We start from the raw sequence: 26,113 nt of genomic DNA on the forward strand, positions 1-26,113 counted from the left end.
AACGTTCTGAACGTCAACAACTGCAGAGACAAAACAAAACGTTAGTTCAACTTTGAAAACAGTACGAGACTATCAAAGAAATTCTTTCAAAAACATTAAAATAGCATAATATGTTAACAGGTAAAACCGAAATGACGGGCTCAATGTTAATTAACTTCGGTACCAAGAAAAGACCGCCTACTATTAGGAAAGGTCGAATATAAACAAATATAAAAATTAATTTTAATAAGTTTATAAAAAAAGGAAGTTAATCGAAGAGGCCTATAAAAGGCGGAGAGATATAAAATAATCTATAACTTTTGTTAAGCAAAATTAAGAAAGAGAGTCTATACTCTCTTAGACACCAACACTTCCGTCTAAGGGAAGGGTCGGCCATTTAAAAGTGAAAGAGAGTTCATACTCTCTTCGTCACCATAATTAATCAAATTAATTCCAAAAGCTAGCTAAGCTAATGATAAAACTTCCTGAATAGCGAAAGCTAAACTCTAGAGCAAATACATCACCAAATCGTGAGCAAAAACTCCAGAATCAACAGCGTATCCATGTAGGTCTAGCCGGAGGCACGACAGAGGAAAAATTGAGGTGGTGTCAACAAGAAGTACTGCAGTACCTGGCCACAGGTGGCGCTGGTGAGTACACCCCCCTCTTGTATAGCGATCGCTGGCGTATCCCTTCCGTAGAATTCTGTCGGGCAACGGAGTTGACAGCTACATGATTATCGGGTAAGATTAATATTGAAAAAAACAGTATTGCATCTATTAACTCAAAACAATCAAATACGACAAATTTGGAAATAATTTGTATTTTCCCCTAACTAATACAGTACAAACCTGTAGTTATTTATATGGATGTTCTTTTGGCGAAGCTGGAAGGTAACCATTACACTTTTAATGTGAAGTGGCAACCCTACCTAACCACTGTAATGAGCAGGTAGGGGGTGGCTGGGGGGGTACCTACCTACCCACTACAGGGGTTAAGTAGGGTTTCCACCTCGCATTAGAAGTCTAACGACTACCTTCCAGCTTCGCCTAAAGAATATGCATATACAGTACTGTAAATAACATAAGGTTTGTTAGTGCAGGAACAAAAAGTAATTAAGTAGTCAATCTCTCATAATTCATAATTCTAAAATAGTATAAACCTACAAATAGCCAAAGCCTTCAGGTGTTCTGGATATGCTGTACTCACCCTTCTTCTGGTAAATCATTTTGGTGACAGACTACTGCCTCCACCATATCATTCGCATTACTTGCAGAACTCATTCTTCTGTCTGTCAAAAGAAAGATAAACTACAGTATACTAAGGACCAAAGTCTTTTGGGAGTGTCAACATTTCATGTTAAATAATCTCAATAATATTGAATGACTGACTCACTGTCATATCATATGTCGTTACTTTGGAAAGTTGAACATCTGCACTGTGTAAAATGGTCAGGAAACAAAATGAGAAACAAAAACATCACAAGTAAGAATTATGAAGAATAAATTCTGAATCTTTTACTTGTCTATTGAAGGCTAAACAAATACCATACATTTGTTGCTCAGTCTGAAGAGTTACCAGTGTGTTAGGCCTACTGCTTATTACATATGTGACCTCCATTTTCAAACACCATTAAACGTAGAGGCAATCATAATTAGAGTAAACAAGAATGTACGCATCAGGTTGATAAAGTCACAAATTTTTAAAGTAATTTCTATTTCCCTAATTATAAAAACCTGAGGCCTTTACCTAGTAAAACATATAACAGCAAAGCTGGAACACTACAATTAAAATTAGAGTATAACGAGGTGTAATGATTGGCAGGCAGTTAGTTATCTGTCGATAGCAGGAATTGGTGCCCACACCGGCTCACCGACAACTCACTTGGGTGGAAGCCTGGGACTTTCTCAGGGGCTGGTGATGGCAGGAAAGTTTGAGTGAAGGACTTAATAATCTAAAACTCTTTAGCCAATGAAAAATGTTATTTTTATTAATAAAATAAATTTTTGAATATACTTACCCGATAATCATGTAGCTGTCAACTCCGTTGCCCGACAGAATTCTATGGAGGGATACGCCAGCTATCACAATACTAGAAGGGGGTGTATTTACCAGCGCCACCTGTGGCCAGGTACTCAAGTACTTCTTGTTGACACCTCCTCAATTATTCCTCTGTCCACTGGTTCTCTATGGGGAGGAAGGGAGGGTCAATTAAATCATGATTATCGGGTAAGTATATTCAAAAATTTATTTTATTAATAAAAATAACATTTTTCAATATTAAACTTACCCGATAATCATGTAGCTGATTCACACCCAGGGGGGTGGGTGAAAAACCAGTGTACAAGACTAAAGGATAGCTAAGTATCCCGTATTTCATATAATCAGTTATCCACAATAACAATGAAATAATAAGTACCTGGTAAGGAAGTCGACTTGAACCGTTACTCTGCCTTTAATAAGATCGTCTTCCTTACTGAGCGCAGCGTTCCTCTTGGGAGGCTGAATCAACTCAAAGGTGCTAAAGTATACAGGGCTGCAACCCATACTAAAGGACCTCATCACAACCTTTAACCTTGGCGCTTCTCAAGAAAGAATTGACCACCCGCCAAATCAACAAGGATGTGGAAGGCTTCTTAGCCGACCGTACAACCCATAAAAAGTATTCAAGAGAAAGGTTAAAAAGTTATGGGATTATGGGAATGTAGTGGCTGAGCCCTCGCCTACTACTGCATTCGTTGCTACGAATGGACCCAGGGTGTAGCAGTACTCGTAAAGAGACTGGACATCTTTGAGATAGCATGATGCGAACACTGACTTGCTTCTCCAATAGGTTGCATCCATAACACTCTGCAGAGAACGGTTCTGTTTGAAGGCCACTGAAGTAGCCACAGCTCTCACTTCATGTGTCCTTACCTTCAGCAAAGCAAGGTCTTCTTCCTTCAGATGAGAATTTGCTTCTCTAATCAGAAGCCTGATGTAGTAAGAAACTGAGTTCTTAGACATTGGTAGAGAAGGCTTCTTGATAGCACACCATAAGGCTCCTGATTGTCCTCGTAATGGTTTTGACCTTCTTAGATAGTACTTAAGAGCTCTAACTGGGCAAAGTACTCTCTCCAGTTCGTTCCCCACCATGTTGGACAGGCTTGGGATCTCGAACGACTTAGGCCAAGGACGGGAAGGAAGCTCGTTTTTAGCCAAAAAACCGAGCTGCAAGGAACATGTAGCCGTTTCAGATGTGAAACCTATGTTCCTGCTGAAGGCGTGGATCTCACTTACTCTTTTACCTGTTGCTAAGCACACGAGGAAAAGAGTTTTGAATGTGAGGTCCTTAAAAGAGGCTGATTGGAGCGGTTCAAATCCTGATGACATTAGGAACCTTAGGACCACGTCTAGATTCCAGCCTGGAGTGGACAACCGACGTTCCTTTGAGGTCTCAAAAGACCTAAGGAGGTCCTGTAGATCTTTGTTGGAGGAAAGATCCAAGCCTCTGTGGCGGAAAACCGCTGCCAACATACTTCTGTAACCCTTGATCGTAGGAGCTGATAGGAATCTTACGTTCCTTAGATGTAACAGGAAGTCAGCAATCTGGGTTACAGTGGTACTGGTTGAGGAAACTGCATTGGCCTTGCACCAGCTTCGGAAGACTTCCCATTAAGACTGATAGACTCTGAGAGTGGATGTCGTCCTTGCTCTGGCAATCGCTCTGGCTGCCTCCTTCGAAAAGCCTCTAGCTCTTGAGAGTCTTTCGATAGTCTGAAGGCAGTCAGACGAAGAGCGTGGAGGTTTGGGTGTACCTTCTTTACGTGAGGTTGACGCAGAAGGTCCACTCTAGGAGGAAGAGTCCTGGGAACGTTGACCAGCCATTGCAGTACCTCGGTGAACCATTCTCTCGCGGGCCAGAGGGGAGCAACCAACGTCAGCCGTGTCCCTTTGTGAGAGGCGAACTTCTGAAGTACCCTGTTGACAATCTTGAACGGCGGGAATGCATACAGGTCGAGATGGGACCAATCCAGCAGAAAGGCATCCACGCGAACTGCTGCTGGTTCTGGAATCGGAGAACAAAACAAGAGGAGCCTCTTGGTCATTGAGGTAGCGAAAAGATCTATGGTTGGCTGACCCCACAGGGCCCAAAGTCTGCTGCAAACATTCTTGTGAAGGGTCCACTCTGTGGGGAAGACCTGACCCTTCCGGCTGAGGCGATCTGCCATGACATTCATATCGCCCTGAATGAGCCTCGTTACCAGCGTGAGCTTTCGATCTTTTGACCAAATGAGGAGGTCCCTTGCGATCTCGAACAACTTCCTCGAATGAGTCCCTCCCTGCTTGGAGATGTAAGCCAAGGCTGTGGTGTAGTCGGAGTTCACCTCCACCACCTTGTTAAGCTGGAGGGACTTGAAGTTTATCAAGGCCAGAAGAACTGCCAACAACTCCTTGCAATAGATGTGAAGTGTCCTTTGCTCCTGATTCCATGTTCCCGAGCATTCCTGTCCGTCCAGTGTCGCACCCCAGCCCGTGTCCGATGCGTCCGAGAAGAGACGGTGGTCGGGGGTCTGAACAGCCAATGGTAGACCTTCCTTGAGAAGAATGCTGTTCTTCCACCACGTTAGAGTAGACCTCATCTCTTCGGAAACAGGAACTGAACCCGTCTCTAGCGTCATGTCCTTTATCCAGTGAGCAGCTAGATGATACTGAAGGGGGCGGAGGTGGAGTCTCCCTAACTCGATGAACAGGGCCAGCGATGAAAGTGTCCCTGTTAGACTCATCCACTGCCTGACTAAGCATCGGTTCCTTCTCAGCATGCTCTGGATGCATTCTAGGGCTTGGAAGATCCTTGGGGCCGACGGACAAGTCCGAAAAGCTCGACTCTGAAGATCCATACCCAAGGAGACAATGGTCTGGGATGGAACGAGCTGAGACTCCTCAAAATTGACCAGGAGGCCCAGTTCCTTGGTCAGATCCATAGTCCATTTGAAAATCTCCAGACAGCGACGACTTGTGGGAGCTCTTAAAAGCCAGTCGTCTGACGGAGCCGGACACAAGATCATGATACTGCTGCACAGTCTGTAAACTGTCAATCATGGGCAAGCGAGGAAGTACAGTGACAACCCGAATCTGTCTAGACTGTCTGGGTCGTACAGACAACTCCTTAACGGGTTGCTGAGGTTGCCGCACTGCGTCACAACAAGTCCCTTCTGTTGGTTGTTGAACGTCTTCCCCGTGACACATTGACTCCGTAAACAAAAAATTCTCTAACAAGGACTAAGCTTGGACTGCATGTCATGCAACACAGCTCAAGGTCTATGGGAGCAGGTGTGGTAACAGACGGGATTAGCGGCTGAAGTGGAACCATTACCTTCCCTGTAAGCATGTTATGCTTAAATAAAAGTCCATAAGAGGTTATGCAGCTAAAGGCTCCCTCCAAATGACAGAGTCCTCAAGGGAATATCAGAAGGAGGGAGAAAAGAACTTTCTCATCTACAGGGACCTTATCCTAGAAAAGCTAAGTTCTCTGAGTGAGGGTTCACTGGTGCAAAAGCAGCAGACTAGAAGGCAACGTTATGAAACTGCTTGACAGTCTAGTGAGTTGGCAACAACCCAAGATGTGTTGAGAAGCATGCGGTAAGGTATGCAGAGCATGATGTATGCAGAGTATGCTGTATGCAGAGCATGCTGTATGTAGAGCATGTTGTATGCAGAGCATGCTGAATGCAGAGCATGCTGTATGCAGAGCATGTTGTATGCAGAGCATGCTGAATGCAGAGCATGCTGTATGCTGAGCATGTAGTAAGCAGAGCCTGCTGTAAGCAGAGCCTGCTGTAAGGAAAGCAGAGCGTGTGCATGGCGTTTAACATTTCTCAGAAATTCCATGACCAGTGCTAGAGTGCTTTATGCATGCTTGCATGGGGTTTAAACCATGGTATGAAAAAGGTAAGGTATGCTGAACAGCAGAGTCAGAACGAGCTGGAACAACAATAGTTGTGGTTTCCTCTTCAAGACTCCGATGAGGGAACACCTGAGGCTCAGTCTGCAAAGGCTGAATAAAAGACAAGCAGAAGGAAGGCGCATGGGTGGAGGAGGCTGACTCCTAGCATGAGTGGTTGAACCCAAGGGTTGCGCTTGCTGAGCGGTTGGTGGAAGCGGAGTAGCAAGTTCCAGTTCCTGTGGTGTGAGCGGAGCGCGATGAGGAAGAGGCTGCGCAGAACAAGGTAAATGTCTCGCAAGCTGAGGCTCCTGAGGCGCAAGGCTAAGGTGTTGTGGTGCTTGCCTTGTGGAGGGTTGAGCTCGCTGCAGCGAGAGCTGAGGAGACTGACTCATGGACGGGAGAGGTTGTTGTACCTCAACCGAGTGTTGCATCACTGGTGGAGCAGCAAGTGGAGGCGGAGGAAGAGAGGTATAATCCTCCTGATCCCAAAGTAAAGGTTGCCTTAAGGAAGGCGGAGGCTGAACACCACAGGGAACAGCAAACTCAGCACGTGGTTCAACATCGTACGCCTGGCAGGTGGAACTGCTGGCAGGTGGTACTGCGATCAGGCGGAGCGAGTGTAGGTGGAGGGAGTGTAGGCGGAGGTGGAGGAGCAACACTCTCAGCCCGACACTCACGCATCAAGTCCGAAAGCTGTGCTTGCATGGACTGTAGTAGAGTCCACAACATCGTACGCCTGGCAGATGGTACTGTGATCAGGCGGAGCGAGTGTAGGTGGAGGGAGTGTAGGCGGAGGCGGAGGAGCAACACTCTCAGCCCGACACTCACGCATCAAGTCCGAAAGCTGTGCTTGCATGGACTGTAGTAGAGTTCACAACATCGTACGCCTGGCAGGTGGTACTGTGATCAGGCGGAGCGATCATAGGCGGGGGGGGGGGGGAGTGTAGGCGGAGGAGGAGGCGCAACACTCTCAGCCCGACACTCACGCATCAAGACCGAAAGTTGTGACTGTATGGACTGCAGTAGAGTTAACTTGGGGTCGGCAGACACTAAGTTCTGCTGAGGTAAAGCCTTAACAGCAGAGATCTGTTGTGGCAGAACCTTACTCCTCTTAGGCGGAGTGTAATCAACTGATGACTGAGGAGAGTCAGAGCTAACCCAATGACTGCATTCGGGTTGTGAACTTTAACTTCGTACGTCTGGCATAGGTCTGGACTTAACGTTTAAGAGGTCTTGAGACCTGAGACCAGCGTTACTCTGCCTTTATTTTCTCCCCTAATCTCTTCTCCAGACGAGCAAAATAAGGGCTCAATCGTCTGCGGGTGGGAGTGACGGTCTCGGTAAGACACGCCCACAACCACCGAGAATACTTCTGTGCGCCGATCAAGGCCTGCTGAACCCTTATGCCCTTCGACATTGCTTCTCCCCTGGGCTTGGGAGCTTGCAAGAGGTCCCGGACTGGGAGGACGACTGGCGCGCACAAAAGTACCCTCACACACTAATCACTTATCACTTTGATTTCTGTTTGCACTTATTTCACTGAACTCGAAACTTTAAGTGGTTTGTACCTGAAATACGCAATTCTATCCTTTCTCAAAGTTAGTAATTGCGAAAACAGAATTACAATGTAACAGAAAAATCTAATGAAAGATAATTCAGTGGTTGGAAAGAGACTAAACACTAGATCACTCTAGAAACGTTTAGTTTCTTCCCCTAAAGAGACTAGGGAGAAGAGCAAAAAACGATAACGACGTTACTCGTACGCCTGGCAGGCTTGAATGAAACGTTTAACCTCTCTCTCCCTCCGTCTCTATCTCTCTCTCTCTCTCTCTCTCTCTTGACTTAGAACCTGAGAGAAGAGCCCAATCATATATATCGTTAAAACATATTATTGTTAAAGGAAAAAAAACTGAAAAGTTCCTTTATTAGGATCAAAACCATTAAGTTAAGAAAGAATGAACAAAACGCTAGACACGGTTACTCTTACTGCAACGTGAAACCGTGAACATTCTTTCTCTATCGTAACGATAGAGTGCAAGTTGAACGTTCTGAACGTCAACAACTGCAGAGACAAAACAAAACGTTAGTTCAACTTTGAAAACAGTACGAGACTGTCAAAGAAAATCTTTCAAACTCTGTGGCGGAAATAGCATAATATGTTAACAGGTAAAACCGAAATGACGGGCTCAAAGTTATTAACTTCGGTAAAAGACCGCCTACTATTAGGAAGGTCGAATATAAACAAATATAAAAATTAATTTTAATGAGTTTATAATAAAAGGAAGTTAATCGAAGAGGCCTATAAGAGGCGGAGAGATATAAAATAAATCTATAACTTTTGTTAAGCAAAATTAAGAAAGAGAGTCTATACTCTCTTAGACACCAACACTTCCGTCTAAGGGAAGGGTCGGCCATGAAAGGTGAACGAGAGTTCATACTCTCTCGTCACCATAATTAATCAAATTAATTCCAAAAGCTAACTAAGCTAATATAGAAGTTTCCAGTAAAGCGACAGCCGAAATCAAAGAGAAATACTTCACCAAAGTCGTGAAAATACTCCAAGAACATAAGCGTATCCCAGAACGTCTTGCCGGAAGCACGACAGAGGAATAATTGAGGAGGTGTCAACAAGAAGTACTTGAGTACCTGGCCACAGGTGGCGCTGGTAAATACATACACCCCCTTCTAGTATTGTGATAGCTGGCGTATCCCTCCATAGAATTCTGTCGGGCAACGGAGTTGACAGCTACATGATTATCGGGTAAGTTTAATATTGAAAACTTGAGAACTTTTCCTGCTATAGCTCCCTGATGTTTCATGAATTGACTTCTTACTTATGTACATGATTTAAGTACTTAGTTTAACAATGATTACCACGTGTGTCAAAAGGTTAATGAAAATTGTACTACAGTACTGTAAAAGATTTCATAAGCAAAATGAAGACATATAATGGTAATATGATTCTCTATCCAAAAAGTAGGTCTTCTTTTTTCTATCTGAAGTTAATTACAAGGATTGGAACAAGAGGAATGAGTATGCCTTCAAACTTTAATTTACAATCTTAAGATGATGAAAGGCAAAGTGTATCATATTAGTGACTCCTTGCAGATCAAGACTCGGTGTGTACAGTTGCATTGGGATACATTCTTGTAAAATTTCACTGGTGCTATCTCAAGAGTCTGTAGGTCAGTTTATGGTGAAGTTAAGGATAACACTGACTCCTCCTGGAGGAACCCGGGGCCCTAAGTAAGGTTACAGTAGGGAAAAGTGAGGTGTTATTTCTAACTTGTGGCACTGTATGCCAAATTACAATGGTAGGTAGGGATTTCAGGGGAGACAACAGGCAGGCTTTATCTCAAGTAATAATAATAATAATAATCCCATGCTTGTACTCTGAGTTTAGTGACCAATGTAGATTATAGCCATGAATATTTTTTTCAGAATGCTTATCATGTGATTTAGGGTATAATTTTCAGAGAATTCCTGTAAATATAAATATTGTTTTTGGTCTTCCCCAACACAAAAGTTACAACTTCACCAGTGCATCGTTCAGTTATCAAGATGTTCTATGAATACAGAAATGGATCCTAGGTCTGTATAAGTAAGACATACGAGGGACAAAGCCTATCCCAGAGAGTATTATCATTATTATTAGCTAAGCTACAATCCTAGTTAGAAAAGCAAGATGCTATAGGCCCAAAGGCTCCAACAGGGAAAAATAGCCCAGTGAGGAAGGGAAATAAAGAAATAAATAAACAATATAAGTACTGAAAAATTAAAATAAAATATTTTACAAACATTAACAACATTAAAACAGATATTTGATACATAACCTATAAAAGGACTTATGTAAGCCTGTTCAACATAAAAACAAGGGATCTTTTTTAGGTTACAGGGGACATCAAGATATCTGTTTGTTAGTGATGGTACGGGAATAAAATGTTATTTTCATTAGTAAAATAAATTTTTGAATATACTTACCCGGTGATCATATAGCTGTCAGCTCTGCTGCCCGACAGAAAAACCTAAGGACAAAATACGCCAGCGATCGCTATACAGGTGGGGGTGTACATCAACTGCGCCATCTGTCGAGCAGGTACTCAAGTACTCCATGTCAACACAGAACCAATTTTCTCCTCGGCCCACTGGGTCTCTATTGGGGAGGAAGGGAGGGTCCTTTAATCTATGATCACCGGGTAAGTATATTCAAAAATTTATTTTACTAACGAAAATAACATTTTTCAATATTAAACTTAGCCGGTGATCATATAGCTGATTCACACCCAGGGGGGTGGGTAGAGACCAGCATTACATGTTGACATTATTATGAGCTAAGTATTTTGTATTTCATTTTAGCAGTTATTCAAAATAACAAACATAAAATAAATAAGTACCTGGTAAGGAAGTCGACTTGAACAATTACTCTGCCTTTTTAAGTACGTCTTCCTTACTGAGCCTCGCGATCCTCATAGGATGCTGAGCGACTCCTAGGAGCTGAAGTATGAAGGGTTGCAACCCATACTAAAGGACCTCATCAAAACCTCTAATCTAGGCGCTTCTCAAGAAATGACTTTGACCACCCGCCAAATCAAGTAGGATGCGAAAGGCTTCTTAGCCTTCCGGACAACCCAAAAACAATAATAAAACATTTCAAGAGAAAGATTAAAAAAGGTTATGGAATTAGGGAATTGTAGTGGTTGAGCCCTCACCCACTACTGCACTCGTTGCTACGAATGGTCCCACAGTGTAGCAGTTCTCGTAAAGAGACTGGACATTCTTAAGATAAAAAGACGCGAACACTGATTTGCTTTTCCAATAGGTTGCGTCGAATATACTTTGCAGAGATCTATTTTGTTTAAAGGCCACGGAAGTTGCAACAGCTCTAACTTCGTGTGTCCTTACCTTCAGCAAAGCTTGGTCTTCCTCATTCAGATGGGAATGAGCTTCTCGTATTAACAGTCTGATAAAATAGGATAAAGCATTCTTTGACATAGGCAAAGATGGATTCTTAACTGAACACCATAAAGCTTCAGACGGGCCTCGTAAAGGTTTTTAAATAGAACTTAAGAGCTCTTACAGGACATAAGACTCTTTCTAGTTCATTTCCAACCATACGATAAGTTTGGAATATCGAACGATATTGGTCAAGGCCGAGAAGGCAGCTCGTGTTTGGCTAGAAAACCAAGTTGTAGAACATGTAGCCGTTTCGGATGAGAATCCGATGTTCTTGCTGAAGGCATGAATCTCACTGACTCTTTTAGCTGTGGCTAAGCATATCAGGAAAAGAGTCTTAAAGGTGAGATCTTTCAGGGAGGCTGATTGTAGCGGTTCGAACCTGTCTGACATAAGGAATCTTAGTACCACGTCTAAAATCCAACCAGGTGTAACCAAACGACGCTCCTTCGTGGTCTCAAAAGACTTAAGGAGGTCCTGTAGATCTTTATTGTTGGAAAGATCTAAGCCTCTGTGACGGAAGACTGATGCCAACATGCTTCTGTAACCCTTGATAGTGGGAGCTGAAAGAGATCGTTCTTTCCTCAGATATAAGAGAAAGTCAGCTATTTGAGTTACAGAGGTACTGGTCGAGGATACGGATACTGACTTGCACCAGTTTCGGAAGATTTCCCACTTCGATTGGTAGACTCTAAGGGTGGATGTTCTCCTTGCTCTAGCAATCGCTCTGGTTGCCTCCTTCGAAAAGCCTCTAGCTCTCGAGAGTCTTTCGATAGTCTGAAGGCAGTCAGACGAAGAGCGTGGAGGCCTTGGTGTACCTTCTTTACGCGTGGCTGACGTAGAAGGTCCACCCTTAGGGGAAGTGTTCTGGGAACGTCTACTAGCCATCGAAGTACCTCGGTGAGCCATTCTCTCGCAGGCCAGAGGGAAGCAACTAGCGTCAACCTTGTCCCTTCGTGAGAGGCGAACTTCTGCAGTACCTTGTTGACAATCTTGAACGGAGGGAATGCATATAGGTCTAGATGTGACCAATCTAGTAGAAAGGCATCTATATGAACTGCTGTTGGGTCCGGGATTGGTGAGCAAACTATTGGGAACCTCTTGGTCATCAAGGTTGCGAAGAGATCTATGGTTGGCTGGCCCCAGGTGGCCCAAAGTCTCTTGCATACATCCTTGTGGAGGGTCCATTCTGTTGGAATTATTTGTTCCTTCCGACTGAGACAATCTGTCATGACATTCAAGTTGCCTTGGATGAACCTCGTTACTAGTGAAATGTCTAGACCTTTTGACCAGGTGAGGAGGTCCCTTGCAATCTCGTACCATGTCAGAGAGTAGGTCCCTCCTAGCTTGGAGATGTACGCCAAAGCCGTGGTGTTGTCCGAGTTCACCTCCACCACTTTGCCTTGAAGGAGAGACCTGAAGCTTTTCCAGGTCAGACGTACTGCCAGTAGCTTCTTGCAGTTGAAATGCATTGTCCTTTGACTCGAGTTCCATAATCCCGAGCATTCCCTACCGTCTAATGTCGCACCCCAGCCTACGTCCGATGCGTCCGAGAAGAGAACGTGGTTGGGAGTCTGAACAGTCAGGGGAAGACCCTCTCTAAGGTTGATATAGTCCTTTCACCAAGTCAGACCAGACTTTATCTTTCCGGAAACCGGGATCGAGACCGCTTCTAGCGTCTTGTCCTTTTCCAGTGAAAAGCTAGATGGTATAGAAGAGGACGGAGGTGTAGTCTTCCTAGTGACACAAATTGATCCACGGATGACAGTGTCCTTACCAGACTCATCCACAGCCTGACTGGGCAGCGTTCCTTCTTCAGCATCTTCTGGATGGATAGCAGGGCTGGGGGTTGATTGTCTTGTTCAGCAACGTCCTCATCAGAGGGTTCCTCATCCGAAACTGATGAGGAAACGGCAACGGAGTGGGCAACGTCTGACTCGCTGAATCCGGTCGCACTGGTGGATGCGTGACGGAGCCGGACGCAATATCATGGTACTGCTGCACAGTCTGTGAACTGTCAACAACCATGGGTGCGCGAGGAAGTACAGCGTCAACCCGAAACTGTCTAGACTGTCTGGGTTGTGCAGTCAACACCCAACCGGGTTGCTGAGGTTGACGCACTGCGTCACAACAAGTCACCTCTGCTGGTTGTTGAACGTCTTCCTAGTGAAACACTGAACGTCAACAACCACCTCCGAGCGTCGCTTAACTTCAACGTGCGACTGGCAACTGGCAACCCACACCTCAACTGGCAGACGCGAGTAGGATACCTCAGCGTCAACAGGGCGCACAACCAACCGGTTGGAAGGTTGTTGGCCAGAAGGTTCTTCTCCGTATTTAAGTCCTCTATCAAGGACACAAGCTTGGACTGCATGTCTTGCAGCAAAGCCCATTTAGGGTCTACGGGAGCAGGTGTGGCAACAGACGGGGTTAGCGACTGAGGCGGAACCATTTACCATCCCTGGAAGCCTTGTTATGTGTGACATAATAGTACAGCAAAACTTCAAAGGCTCGACAAAAGTTGAGAAGTTGACCTGTAAACAACTTGGAGCGTCTCCTGGCTAGGCGCCAGGGCGAGTCTACCAGAATTGAGAAGTCTACCTGGGCAGAGGCATGAACTCCCAAGCCGAGAACTTCTCTCGTGTCCTATCAGACTCTCGCTCTATAAGCCAGTTTAAAAGAAGGGAAATCAAAGGCTGTATCCCTAAAACTCCTCCTGGTGCAAAAACCAGTCGCCTAGCCAACGTAACGCTCTCTAGGAGAGCGAGAGAGCACTAGCTTAACAACAACGGCTTCGAAGTAGCTAGGCCTAGTGTAAGTTCTGACGTTAGGCGAACGAGGAGCAGCAGTTACAAGATCCGGACGAAGATCCTTAAAAAAATCATCATGATTTAATTAAAGTCCATAGGAGGCTAAGCAGCTTAAGGCTCCTCTCCAAATGACAGAGTCCTCAAAGGAATATCAGTAGGAGGGAGAACAGCACTTTCTCATCTACAGGAACCTTGTCCGAGAAAAGCTAGGTTATCTCAGTGAGGGTCTCACTGGTGCATTAGCAGCAGACCAGAAGGCAACGTTATGTAACTGCTTGACAGTCTGCGAACTGTCAACCACAACAGGTGCGTGAGGACATACAGCACTGGTGCATTAGTAGCAGACCAGAAGGCAACGTCATGTAACTGCTTGACAGTCTGTGAGCTGGCAACAACCATAGCTGTGTGGGGAAGCCTCTACTCCTGACTGACTAGTCTGCAGCGGGAGAGTAGCGGTAACCACAGTGGGTTGCGGAGGTTGAAGCGTCAAAACAAAGCAACTTAACTCCACCCTCCTGTTGTTGTGGTAACTCGCGAACGTCAACGGAGGGTAGCGTGCGTCTGTGAACGTCAACGTGCGGCTGGCAGGGTACACTGCGCATGGGTGGTGGAACTCTCACAGGTGGAGTGCGGGAGCAGGTAGCGTCAGCGTCTACTGTACGCACAACCGTGGTTGGTTGTAGGCTAACGGGTGCAGCGTCAACCTTCTCCGCACGATACTCCTGCATAAAAGATGCTAACTGTGTCTGCATAGACTGTAGCAAAGACCACTTAGGGTCTACAGCAGCAGGTGCGGCAACAGACGGTGTTACTGCCTGTTGTGGTACCGCTTTACCTCTCTTAGGAGGTGTGCAGTCATCGTAAGACTGCAGCGAGTCCGAACTGACCCAGTGGCTACACCTGGGCCGTTGGACTTGCGCGGAAGGGACCGACTTGCGCTTAATAAGCTGCGAGACCTTGGTCCAAGGTTTCTTACGAGAAACCTCTTCCGCAGACGAGAAGTAAATGGGCTCTCTCGTCTTTGTGTGGGTGGGGCGATCTTGGGTAGATACGCCCGAAACCACGGAGGGAAAAACGTCTGTTCGTTGATCAAGGCCTGACGAACCCATAAGTCGTTCGACATTACTTCTCCCCTGGGCTTGGGAGCTTGCAAGAGGTCCCGGACTAGGTGAACGACAGGCACGAACAGATGAACCCTCGGACGCAACACTGTAACACTTTGCGCATATCACTTTATCACTTCGATTTTCTGTTTTGCACTTATTTCACTGAAATCGAAACTTTTACTGATTTCTACCTGAAACACGCAATCCTACCCTTCATTAAAAGGTAGTAATTGCGAAAACAGTCGTATAATGCAACAGAAAACATATACAGTATAAAGATAAAGAATTCAGTGGCTGGGAAAGAGACTAAACACTAGTTCAAATAAACTACGTTTACAATCTCTCACCGCACATAGCCTGGGGACAAGAATAAAACCCTAGAAACGTTTTACCTTCTTCCCCGTACAGCGACTAGGGAGGAGAGTAAAACGAGAACAACGTTACCCGCTTGAACGAAACGTTTTTTCTCCTCTCTCTCCCTCCGTCTCTATCTCTCTCTCTCTTTCTCTCTTGATTTCGCACCTGAGAGAAGAGCCCAATTATATATCGTCAAAACATGTTATTTGGCTAAAGGAAAAAACTGAAAGGTTTTCCAAATAAAAAGTTCCTTTAATTTAGAATTCAAACCATTTAAGCTAAGAAAGAATGAACGAAACGTCAGAATCGGTTTACTCTTACTGCAAAGTGAAACCGTGATACACTCTCTCTCTACCGTAACGATAGAGCGCATGTTGAACGTCCTGAACGTCAACAACTGCGTAGTCTAAAAAACTAAACGTTAGTTCATCTTTGAAAACAGTACGAGACTATCAAAGAAATTCTTTCATAAAACATTAAATTTAAAAAGTTTTAAATTCTTTAAAGGTTAAATACGATATAACGGGCTCAACGTTGATTAACTTCGGTTCCAAGTTAGGACCGCCTACTATCAGAAAAGGTCGCATATAAACAAAACATAAAAATTTATTTTTATATGTTTATAATAAATGGAAAGTTAATCGAAGAGGCCTAATAAAGGCGGAGAGATATAAAATATATAGATCTATAACGTGTTAAGCAAAATTACTAAAAACCTAAACACACTTCCGTCTAAGGGAAGGGTCGGCCATTTAAAAGTGAAAGAGAGTCCATACTCTCTTTGTCACCATAATTAAATCTATCTCAAGTTTTGAGATGAAGATAAAACCCCTGCATAGCGAAAGCTCAAAACTGGAATAGTGTACTTCACCAAATAGTTGTGAAAACAAATCCAGTTAGAAACAGCGTATTTAGTAGGTCTTGCCAGTGGCACGACAGAGAGAAAATTGGTTCTGTGTTGACATGGAGTACTTGAGTACCTGCTCGACAGATGGTGCAGTTGATGTACACCCCCACCTGTATAGCGATCGCTGGCGTATTTTGTCCTTAGGTTTTTCTGTCGGGCAGCAGAGCTGACAGCTATATGATCACCGGCTAAGTTTAATATTGAAAATTAGGGCTTTATAGTACAGTTTAGTACCATATTATTCTATTTCAGCAACCATTACTGTATTAACGTAGTTACAGACTTTAATTAAAAATTCTTGTTTTGCTTCTACCATTTTCATCTTAACACCTGCCATGAGATGCTCCTCCATATAGTTCACAAAAATTCCTATAGGTAATGCTTCTGTCATAAGTTACTTGTCTGAACAGAATTTATGTCCTACCATTTTACAATCATATCTCTAGGTTACCATATGCGTTTACAGTACTGTATTGGGATATCAAATGTAACACTGTAATGCCCTTATTTCAGTTATCATGTGAATAATAATTGGTTAAGATATAAATGTGTTTGGTAAATTTAGTACGATAATAAGAAATGGAAGCCAAGTCTAACATTCAAAGAGATACAGGAATTGAAAGCTACAACTCACCCCTCTGTTAAGTGTGAACTGTATATCAATGGTTTGTATGCAGTTAATTGTACAATATTTTCAAATATTAGGACAGAAATGTGATTTATTTTGTTTCTGCTCTATCTCATTATCTTAACATAAAAAAACCCCAAAGACCAATTGAACCAAGTAAATGATTAGATGATTAAAATAACTTCAAAACACTCTCCCACATGAATGACGCACATTCTGCGACATGAACCGCTTGCCAGAGGCGACAATCTATGGAGATAATGATGTATTGCAAGCAAAACAAGACTGGTACACAGTCTGTCTTAGGAGGTCTTGAACGTCCTTAATGGCAATAAGTATCGCAAACCCACAGTATGTTTAGATAGGGTAGTCGAGACTTCATAATTCAGTAACTATGGGTTTCTCCCAGTTATTGTTATTAAAAAACAATTCAAAACACCATAAAATACACTAGGCATTAATCACATTTCTCCATAATGATTATTGGGTATTATTACAGTTTCATCCATTATGGGAAATCTATTATAATAATATATTTCCCGAGTAAAGCAAGTCTTTTGTAGTATTTCTGTAAAATATTATCTGTCGCAAATGCCTAGTTCTTTATATATCGATGATCAAACTCACGCTACTCATGTCTTCCTCCCAGATTTTTTCTAAGTCTGTTGTTATTGTTGACTGTGTCTTGTATTTGCTTAAATGAGCCCTGTAATCACTATAATCCGCTGACAAACTAGTCCACTATGAAGTCTTACACGTTTGGCCAATCACAGCGCCTGTCCACTATGACGTCATACATGTTTGGCCAATCACAGCGCGACAATACATTATCTTCCCAGGCATTTCATTTCGTTCTTAGACATGGAGACCATAGAAAGCACGTCATCTCATGTTGCACAATAAGTTGAAATTCCATCTTCTTGTCCTGACTGTTTCCTAACTTACAATGAATTTGTTGAAAAACTAGTGCATTTGTGCCAGAGACACAATTTAATTTTACAAAATAAAAAATGTTATTTTCATTAGTAAAATAAATTTTTGAATATACTTACCCGATAATCATGTAGCTGTCAACTCTGTTGCCGACAGAAATCTACGGTCGGGATACGCCAGCGATCGCTATACAGGTGGGGGTGAACACCACAGCGCCATCTGTGGTCAGGTACTCCAGTACTTCTTGTCAACACCACCTCAATTTTTTCCTCGGTCCACTGGTTCTCTATGGGGAGGAAGGGTGGGTCAATTAAATCATGATTATCGGGTAAGTATATTCAAAAATTTATTTTACTAATGAAAATAACATTTTTCAATATTAATCTTACCCGATAATCATGTAGCTGATTCACACCCAGGGTGGTGGGTGGAGACCAGCATACATGTTAACAAAGAAGCTAAGTATCCCGTATTTTATTTTATTAGTTATTCAAAAATAACATAAAATAAATAAGTACCTGGTAAGGAAGACGACTTGAACCATTAATCTGCCTTTATTAAGTACGTCTTCCTTACTGAGCGTAGCGGTCCTCTTAGGATGCTGAACGACTCTTAGGTGCTGAAGTATAAAGGGCTGCAACCCATACTAAAGGACCTCATCACAACCTTTAACCTCGGCGCTTCTCAAGAAAGAATTGACCACCCGCCAAATCAACAAGGATGTGGAAGGCTTCTTAGCCGACCGTACAACCCATAAAAAGTATTCAAGAGAAAGGTTAAAAAGGTTATGGGATTATGGGAATGTAGTGGCTGAGCCCCCGCCTACTACTGCATTCGTTGCTACGAATGGTCCCAGGGTGTAGCAGTTCTCGTAAAGAGACTGGACATCTTTGAGATAGAATGATGCGAACACTGACTTGCTTCTCCAATAGGTTGCATCCATAACACTCTGCAGAGAACGGTTCTGTTTGAGGGCCACTGAAGTAGCCACAGCTCTCACTTCATGTGTCCTTACCTTCAGCAAAGCAAGGTCTTCTTCCTTCAGATGAGAATGTGCTTCCCTAATCAGGAGCCTGAATAGGTAAGAAACTGAGTTCTTAGACCTTGGAAGAGAAGGCTTCTTGATAGCACACCATAAGGCTTCTGATTGTCCTCGTAAAGGTTATGACCTTTTTAGATAGTACCTAAGAGCTCTAACTGGGCAAAGTACTCTCTCCAGTTCGTCCCCCACCAAGTTGGACAGGCTTGGGATCTCGAACGACTTACGCCAAGGACGTGAAGGAAGCTCGTTTTAGCAAAAAACCGAGCTGCAAGGAACATGTAGCCGTTTCAGATGTGAAAACTATGTTCCTGCTGAAGGCGTGGATCTCACTTACTCTTTTAGCTGTTGTCAAGCACACGAGGAAAAGAGTTTTTAATGTGAGGTCCTTAAAAGAGGCTGATTGGAGAGGTTCAAATCTTGATGACATAAGGAACCTTAGGACCACGTCTAGATTCCAGCCTGGAGTGGACAACCGACGTTCCTTTGAGGTCTCAAAAGACCTAAGGAGGTCCTGTAGATCTTTGTTGGTGGAAAGATCCAAGCCTCTGTGGCGTAAAACCGCTGCCAACATACTTCTGTAACCCTTAATCGTAGGAGCTGAAAGGGATCTTACGTTCCTTAGATGTAACAGGAAGTCAGCAATCTGGGTTACAGTGGTACTGGATGAGGAAACTGCATTGGCCTTGTACCAGCTTCGGAAGACTTCCCCTTTAGACTGATAGACTCTGAGAGTGAATGTCCTCCTTGCTCTGGCAATCGCTCTGGCTGCCTCCTTCGAAAAGCCCCTAGCTCTTGAGAGTCTTTCGAAAGTCTGAAGGCAGTCAGACGAAGAGCGTGGAGGTTTGGATGTACCTTCTTTACGTGAGGTAGACGTAGAAGGTCCATTCCTAGAGGAAGAGTCCTGGGAATGTCGACCAGCCATTGCAGTACCTCTATGAACCATTCTCTCGCGGGCCAGAGCGGAGCCAACCAACGTCAGCCGTGTCCCTTTGCGAGAGGCGAACTTCTGAAGTACCCTGTTGACAATCTTGAACGGCGGGAATGCATACAGGTCGAGATGGGACCAATCCAGCAGAAAAGCATCCACGTGAACTGCTGCTGGGTCTGGAATCGGAGAACAATACAACGGGAGCCTCTAGGTTATCGAGGTAGCGAACAGATCTATGGTTGGCTGACCCCACAGGGCCCAAAGTCTGCTGCAAACATTCTTGTGAAGGGTCCACTCTGTGGGGATGACCTGACCCTTCCGGCTAAGGCGATCTGCCATGACATTCATATCGCCCTGAATGAACCTCGTTACCAGCGTGAGCTTTCGCTCTTTTAACCAGATGAGGAGGTCCCTTGCGATCTAGAACAACTTCCACGAATGAGTCCCTCCCTGCTTGGAGATGTAAGCCAAGGCTGTGGTGTTGTCAGAGTCCACCTCCACTACCTTGTTAAGCTGGAGGGACTTGAAGTTTATCAAGGCCAGATGAACCGCCAACAGCTCCTTGCAATAGATGTGAAGTGTCCTTAGCTCCTGATTCCATGTTCCCGAGCATTCCTGTCCGTCCAAAGTCGCACCCCAGCCCGTGTCTGATGCGTCAGAGAAGAGACGGCGGTCGGGTTTCTGAACAGCCAAAGGTAGACTTCCTTGAGAAGAAAGCTGTTCTTTCACCACGTGAGAGTAGACCTCCTCTCTTCGGAAACAGGAACTGAGATCGTCTCTAGCGTCATGTCCTTTATCCAGTGAGCCGCTAGATGATACTGAAGGGGGCGGAGGTGGCGTCTCCCTAACTCGATGAACAGGGCCAGCGATGAAAGTGTCCCTGTTAGACTCATCCACTACCTGACTGAGCATCGGTTCCTTCTCAGCATGCTCTGGATGCAATCTAGGGCTTAGTAGATCCTTGGAGCCGACGGAAAAGCCCGAAAAGCTCGACTCTGAAGATCCATACCCAGGTAGACAATGGTCTGGGATGGGACGAGCTGGGATTCCTCAAAATTGACCAGGAGGCCCAGTTCCTTGGTCAGATCCATAGTCCATCTGAGAATCTCCAGACAGCGACGACTTGTGGGAGCTCTTAAAAGCTAGTCGTCTGACGGAGCCGGACACAAGATCATGGTACTGCTGCACAGTCTGTGAACTGTCAATCATGGGGAAGCGAGGAAGTACAGCGACAACCCGAAGCTGTCTAGACTGTCTGGGTCGTACAGACAACTCCTTATCGGGTTGCTGAGGTTGCCGCACTGCGTCACAACAAGTCACTTCTGGTGGTTGTTGAACGTCTTCCCAGTGACACACTGACTCCGTAAACAAAAAATCCTCTAACAAGGACTAAGCTTGGACTGCATGTCTTGCAACAAAGCTCAAGGTCTATGGGAGCAGGTGTGGTAACAGACGGGGTTAGCGACTGAAGTGGAACCATTACCCTCCCTGGAAGCATGTTATGCTTAAATAAAAGTCCATAGGAGGCTAAGCAGCTAAAGGCTCCTCTCCAAATGACAGAGTCCTCAAGGGAATATCAGAAGGAAGGAGAATAGCACTTTCTCATCTACAGGAACCATATCCGAGAAAAGCTAAGTTCTCTCAGTGAGGGTTTCACTGGTGCAAAAGCAGCAGACTAGAAGGCAACGTTATGAAACTGCTTGACAGTCTAGTGAGTTGGCAACAACCAAAGATGTGTGACTGAGGAGCATGCGGTAAGGTATGCAGAGCATGCTGTATGTAGAGCATGCTGTAAGGTAAGCAGAGCATGTTGCATGGCGTGCGGCTTATGCTGCATGGGATGAGGCTCATGTTGCATGGGATGAGGCTCATGCTGCATGGTATGAGGCTCATGCTGCATGGGATGAGGCTCATGCTGCAAGGGATGAGGCTCATGCCGCATGCGTTGAGGAGGATGCCGCATAGTATGAGGCTCCTGCCTCATGGGTTGAGGCGGTTGCCGCATAGCATGAGGCTCCTGCCTCATGGTTTGAGGAGGATGCCGCATAGCATGAGGCTCCTCATAGCATGAGACTCCTGCCTCATGGGTTGAGGAGGATGCCGCATAGCATGAGGCTCCTGCCTCATGGGTTGAGGAGGATGCCGCATAGCATGAGGCTCCTGCCTCATGGGTAGAGGAGGTTGCCGCATAGCATGAGGCTCCTGCCTCATGGGTTGAGGAGGATGCCGCATAGCATGAGGCTCCTGCCTCATGGTTTGAGGAGGATGCCGCATAGCATGAGGCTCCTGTGAGGTTCCTGCCTCAAGAGTTGCGTCTGCCTCAAGGGTTGAGGAGGTAGCTGCGCAGAGAGAGGCTCATGCTGTGAAGAATGCGGTTGCTGCATGCGTTGAGGCGGCTGCCTCATAGCATGAGGTTCCTGCCTCAAGAGTTGTGTCTGCCTCAAGGGTTGAGGAGGTGGCTGCGCAGAGAGAGGCTCTTGCCTCAAGAGTTGAGGCTCTTGCCTCAAGAGTTGAGGCTCTTGCCTCAAGAGTTGAGGTTCTTGCCTCAAGAGTTGAGGCTCTTGCCTCAAGAGTTGAGGTTCTTGCCTCAAGAGTTGAGGTTCTTGCCTCAAGAGTTGAGGCTCTTGCCTCAAGAGTTGAGGTTCTTGCCTCAAGAGTTGAGGCTCTTGCCTCAAGAGTTGAGGTTCTTGCCTCAAGAGTTGAGGTTCTTGCCTCAAGAGTTGAGGCTCTTGCCTCAAGAGTTGAGGTTCTTGCCTCAAGAGTTGAGGCTCTTGCCTCAAGAGTTGAGGTTCTTGCCTCAAGAGTTGAGGCTCTTGCCTCAAGAGTTGAGGCAGTTGCCGCATAGCATGAGGCTCCTGCCTCAAGGAAAGTGGAGGTTGCTGCATAGCGCTGGTACCTGGCAACTCCCAATGCGGCAGCTCACGCATGGAGGCAGGAGGAGCCTCAACATCATACGTCTGGCAGGGTGGACTGCGCAGAGGTGGAGGAGCGCTCGCAGGAGGAGGTGTGCTAACCTTCTCTGCCTGAAACTCCTGCATCAACACCGCAAGCTGAGACTGCATTGTCTGCAGCATAGACCACTAGAGTTAAAGAAAGACAACAACAAACGGAGCTACTGTCCGTTGAGACTGAGGGTCTAAAACAGCTGGTGCGGCAACAGACGGAGTTACTGTCTGTTGCGATACCACCTTGCCTCTCTGGGAGGTGTGCAGTTGTCGTACTGCAGCATGTCCGAACTGACCCAGTGCTAATGGCACCAAGTTGGACTTGCGCGGAAGGGACCGACTTGCACTTAAAAGCTGCAAGATTTGGTCCATGGTTTCTGCGAGAAACCTCTTCCGCAGACGAGGAATAAAAGGGCTCTCTCGTCTTTGTGTGGGTGGGGTGATCACGTCGGCTACGTGAGTTGGTTACACCCGAAACCACGGAGGGAAACGTCTGTTCGTAGATCAAGGCCTGATGAACCCATAAGTCCTTCGACGTTACTTCTCCCCTGGCTTGGGAGCTTGTAAGAGGTCCCAGACTAGGCGAACAACTGGCACGAACAGACGAACCCTCGAACGCAACACTGTAACACTTTGCGCTTATCACTTTATCACTTTTGATTTTCTGTTTGCACTTATTTCACTGAACTCGAAACTTTAAGTGGTTTGTACCTGAAACACGCAATTCTATCCTTCATTAAAAGTTAGTAATTGCGAAAACAGTATTACAATGTAACAGAAAAACATAATGAAAGATAAATAATTCAGTGGCTGGAAAAGAGACTAAACACTAGATCAAATAAACTACGTTTAAAATCTCTCACCGCATAAAGCCTGAGAACAAGAATAAAACTCTAGAAACGTTTACCTTCTTCCCCTAAAGAGACTAGGGAGAAGAGCAAAAACGATAACAACGTTACCCGCTTGAACGAAACGTTTATCCTCCTCTCTCTCCCTCCGTCTCTATCTCTCTCTCTCTCTCTCTTGACTTAGAACCTGAGAGATGAGCCCAATTATATATATCGTTAAAACATATTATTGTTAAAGGAAAAAAACTGAAAGATTTCCCAAATAAAAAGTTCCTTTATTAGAATTAAAACCATTTAAGCTAAGAAAGAATGAACAAAACGATAGAATCGTTCTACTCTTACTGCAACGTGACACCGTGAATACTCTCTCTCTATCGTAACGATAGAGCGCAAGTTGAACGTTCTGAACGTCAACAACTGCAGAGACAAAACAAAACGTTAGTTCAACTTTGAAAACAGTACGAGACTATCAAAGAAATTCTTTCAAAAACATTAAAATAGCATAATATGTTAACAGGTAAAAACGAAATGACGGGCTCAATGTTAATTAACTTCGGTTCCAAGAAAAGACCGCCTACTATTAGGAAAGGTCGAATATAAACAAATATAAAAATTAATTTTAATAAGTTTATAATAAAAGGAAGTTAATCGAAGAGGCCTATAAAAGGTGGAGAGATATAAAATAAATCTATAACTTTTGTTAAGCAAAATTAAGAAAGAGAGTCTATACTCTCTTCGACACCAACACTTCCGTCTAAGGGAAGGGTCGGCCATTAAAAGTGAAAGAGTTCATACTCTCTTCGTCACCAAAATTAAATCAAAAATTAAATCAAATTAATTCCAAAAACTTGCTAAGCTAATGATAAAGCTTCCTGAATAGCGAAGGCTAAACTCTAGAGCAAATACATCACCAAATCGTGAGCAATAACTCCAGAATCAACAGCGTATCCATGTAGGTCTAGCCGGAGGCACGACAGAGGAAAAATTGAGGTGGTGTTGACAAGAAGTACTGGAGTACCTGACCACAGATGGCGCTGTGGTGTTCACCCCCACCTGTATAGCGATCGCTGGCGTATCCCGACCGTAGATTTCTGTCGGCAACAGAGTTGACAGCTACATGATTATCGGGTAAGATTAATATTGAAAATTGTCCTGCATGCCAAGGAACCTTCCCAACGGCTTCACGTTTTCCTCAAAGCAGCAGCACATCTTTATGAACCAACAGTTTACGGTAAGCTTCATTAATTTATAGAGTATATTATAATGGTGATAGTATAACGATGTATACAGCAGTACCATCACTTTGGATTTGGTTTGATGGATGTGTTAGGTAGTGGCTGTAAGGGGGGGGGGGGGTCGCAGGGGCTAGGCCTAGGTAGGGGTACAGGGCCCTAGGTTAGGTGGTTGTATTAGGTTCGGTAGTGTCCCGAAAATCACTGTGGCCTTAAGGGGGGGTCGCAGGGGGGGGGGGGGGGCGGAGCCCCCCCGGTAGGCCTAGGTAGGGATACAGGGCCCCTATGCTAGGTTAGGTGGGTTTTCTTAGGTTCAGTAGTGCCCTGAAAATCACTGTGGCCTTAAGGGGGGGCGGATCCCCCCCCCCCCCCCCCCCCCCCCCCCCCCCCGGTAGGGCTAGATAGGGGTATAGGGGGAGGGGTGGTGGAAGGATAAGTATTCATTTATTGCAAATATCATTTGACGCCCCCCCCCCCCCCACCCAAAACCCCGGTTCCCACCTGGTGTCCCCCCATAATTGTTGGGATGAAGTAGGGTCTTTCTGCAATCTGGAACAACTTGTTGTTTTAACTCCAATTACATAGTAAATCTCTAAATCGGATGGTTTGCGGTCAAAATAAACGTTAAATTCGTTGAAACTACACTATTTCTGATGCAACAAATATATTTTTATTCCAGTTTCCCCATAATGGATGAAACTGTAAATTTACCGATTATTGTACTATTCTACAGCGAAACCAAGATGGGCCCGAAAAAAAAAACCTGTAACTTGTCATTAAACAGGATATTTAAAAAACCTGAAAAATAAATGATCCTTTGGGTGTAAATATGATGACAGACATGCCCCATAAATCACTTATTTTCAACCATATCGCTATGAAAATGGCAATTTGATGGGTCAAAAATGGGGGGGGGGAGATTAGCCCCCCAGCTGGGTAAGTCAGTAAGGACACGACTTGTAGGATAGGTTAGGTGTTGTTCTGCGCATGCGGGAGGTCCTGTCTGTCGTTATGCAAAGGCTTCCAAAAACCATCTGTAGCTCCGTTATTAAGCATGACACTTGAGAAATCGGAAAATATTAATGCTTCTCACTTTTGGCGCTATATTCATGTATCATATATTCACCTACAAAAGTTTAGTTTAGCTTTAACACAGCTGTCAATGCCACGCTGGGCAACAGCATAGGTCTAAGATTAAGTCCGCCGATATACAAAAGGATCTCATCACTGCCTGCCATCTGGTTCAACGCTATAGGTCATTCATAACGGGACCTTAGGCATACCTTCGATGACATCCCCATAATCTGAATCATTTCCTCCTCCGTTTCCGCAAGACGCCGTAGCTCCCATCTTCCTTAGGGTTACTCTCGTCCTCGCTAAGTGACACCAGCTCAAGGTATTCCTTCTGTAACTGCCACTTAGGCTCTCTATGACACTGCTCAAGATGCCTCCGCGGTTAATACTGACAGTTCGACCTGTCGCGCCCCGGCTCACAACCCGTCTCAGTAGGAATGCCATA

General features: G+C 44.8%; 2 protein-coding genes across 3 annotated transcripts in view; one reads left to right on the plus strand and one right to left on the minus strand.

Moving 5' to 3' along the window:
- The window catches only part of LOC137658792 (pre-mRNA-splicing factor CWC25 homolog), a 585,361-nt gene that overhangs the window by 361,253 nt on the left and 197,995 nt on the right, over positions 1-26,113 (plus strand). The window lies entirely within an intron of this gene.
- The window catches only part of LOC137658786 (apoptosis-inducing factor 3-like), a 92,155-nt gene that overhangs the window by 65,933 nt on the left and 109 nt on the right, over positions 1-26,113 (minus strand). The window contains exons 1-2 of one of the 2 annotated variants that reach the window (XM_068393815.1): positions 25,878-26,112; positions 1,189-1,270 (exon numbers count right to left, since the gene is read on the minus strand). In XM_068393815.1, the coding sequence (XP_068249916.1) occupies positions 1,189-1,270; positions 25,878-26,112 (317 nt within the window). Of the gene's footprint in view, positions 1-1,188; positions 1,271-25,877; position 26,113 lie in introns of those variants that run through there. The other variant, XM_068393816.1, reaches the window with a different exon arrangement.

Source organism: Palaemon carinicauda, chromosome 19 (genome assembly GCF_036898095.1).
Source record: "Palaemon carinicauda isolate YSFRI2023 chromosome 19, ASM3689809v2, whole genome shotgun sequence".
In the NCBI taxonomy this organism is placed as follows: Eukaryota; Metazoa; Arthropoda; class Malacostraca; order Decapoda; family Palaemonidae; genus Palaemon; species Palaemon carinicauda.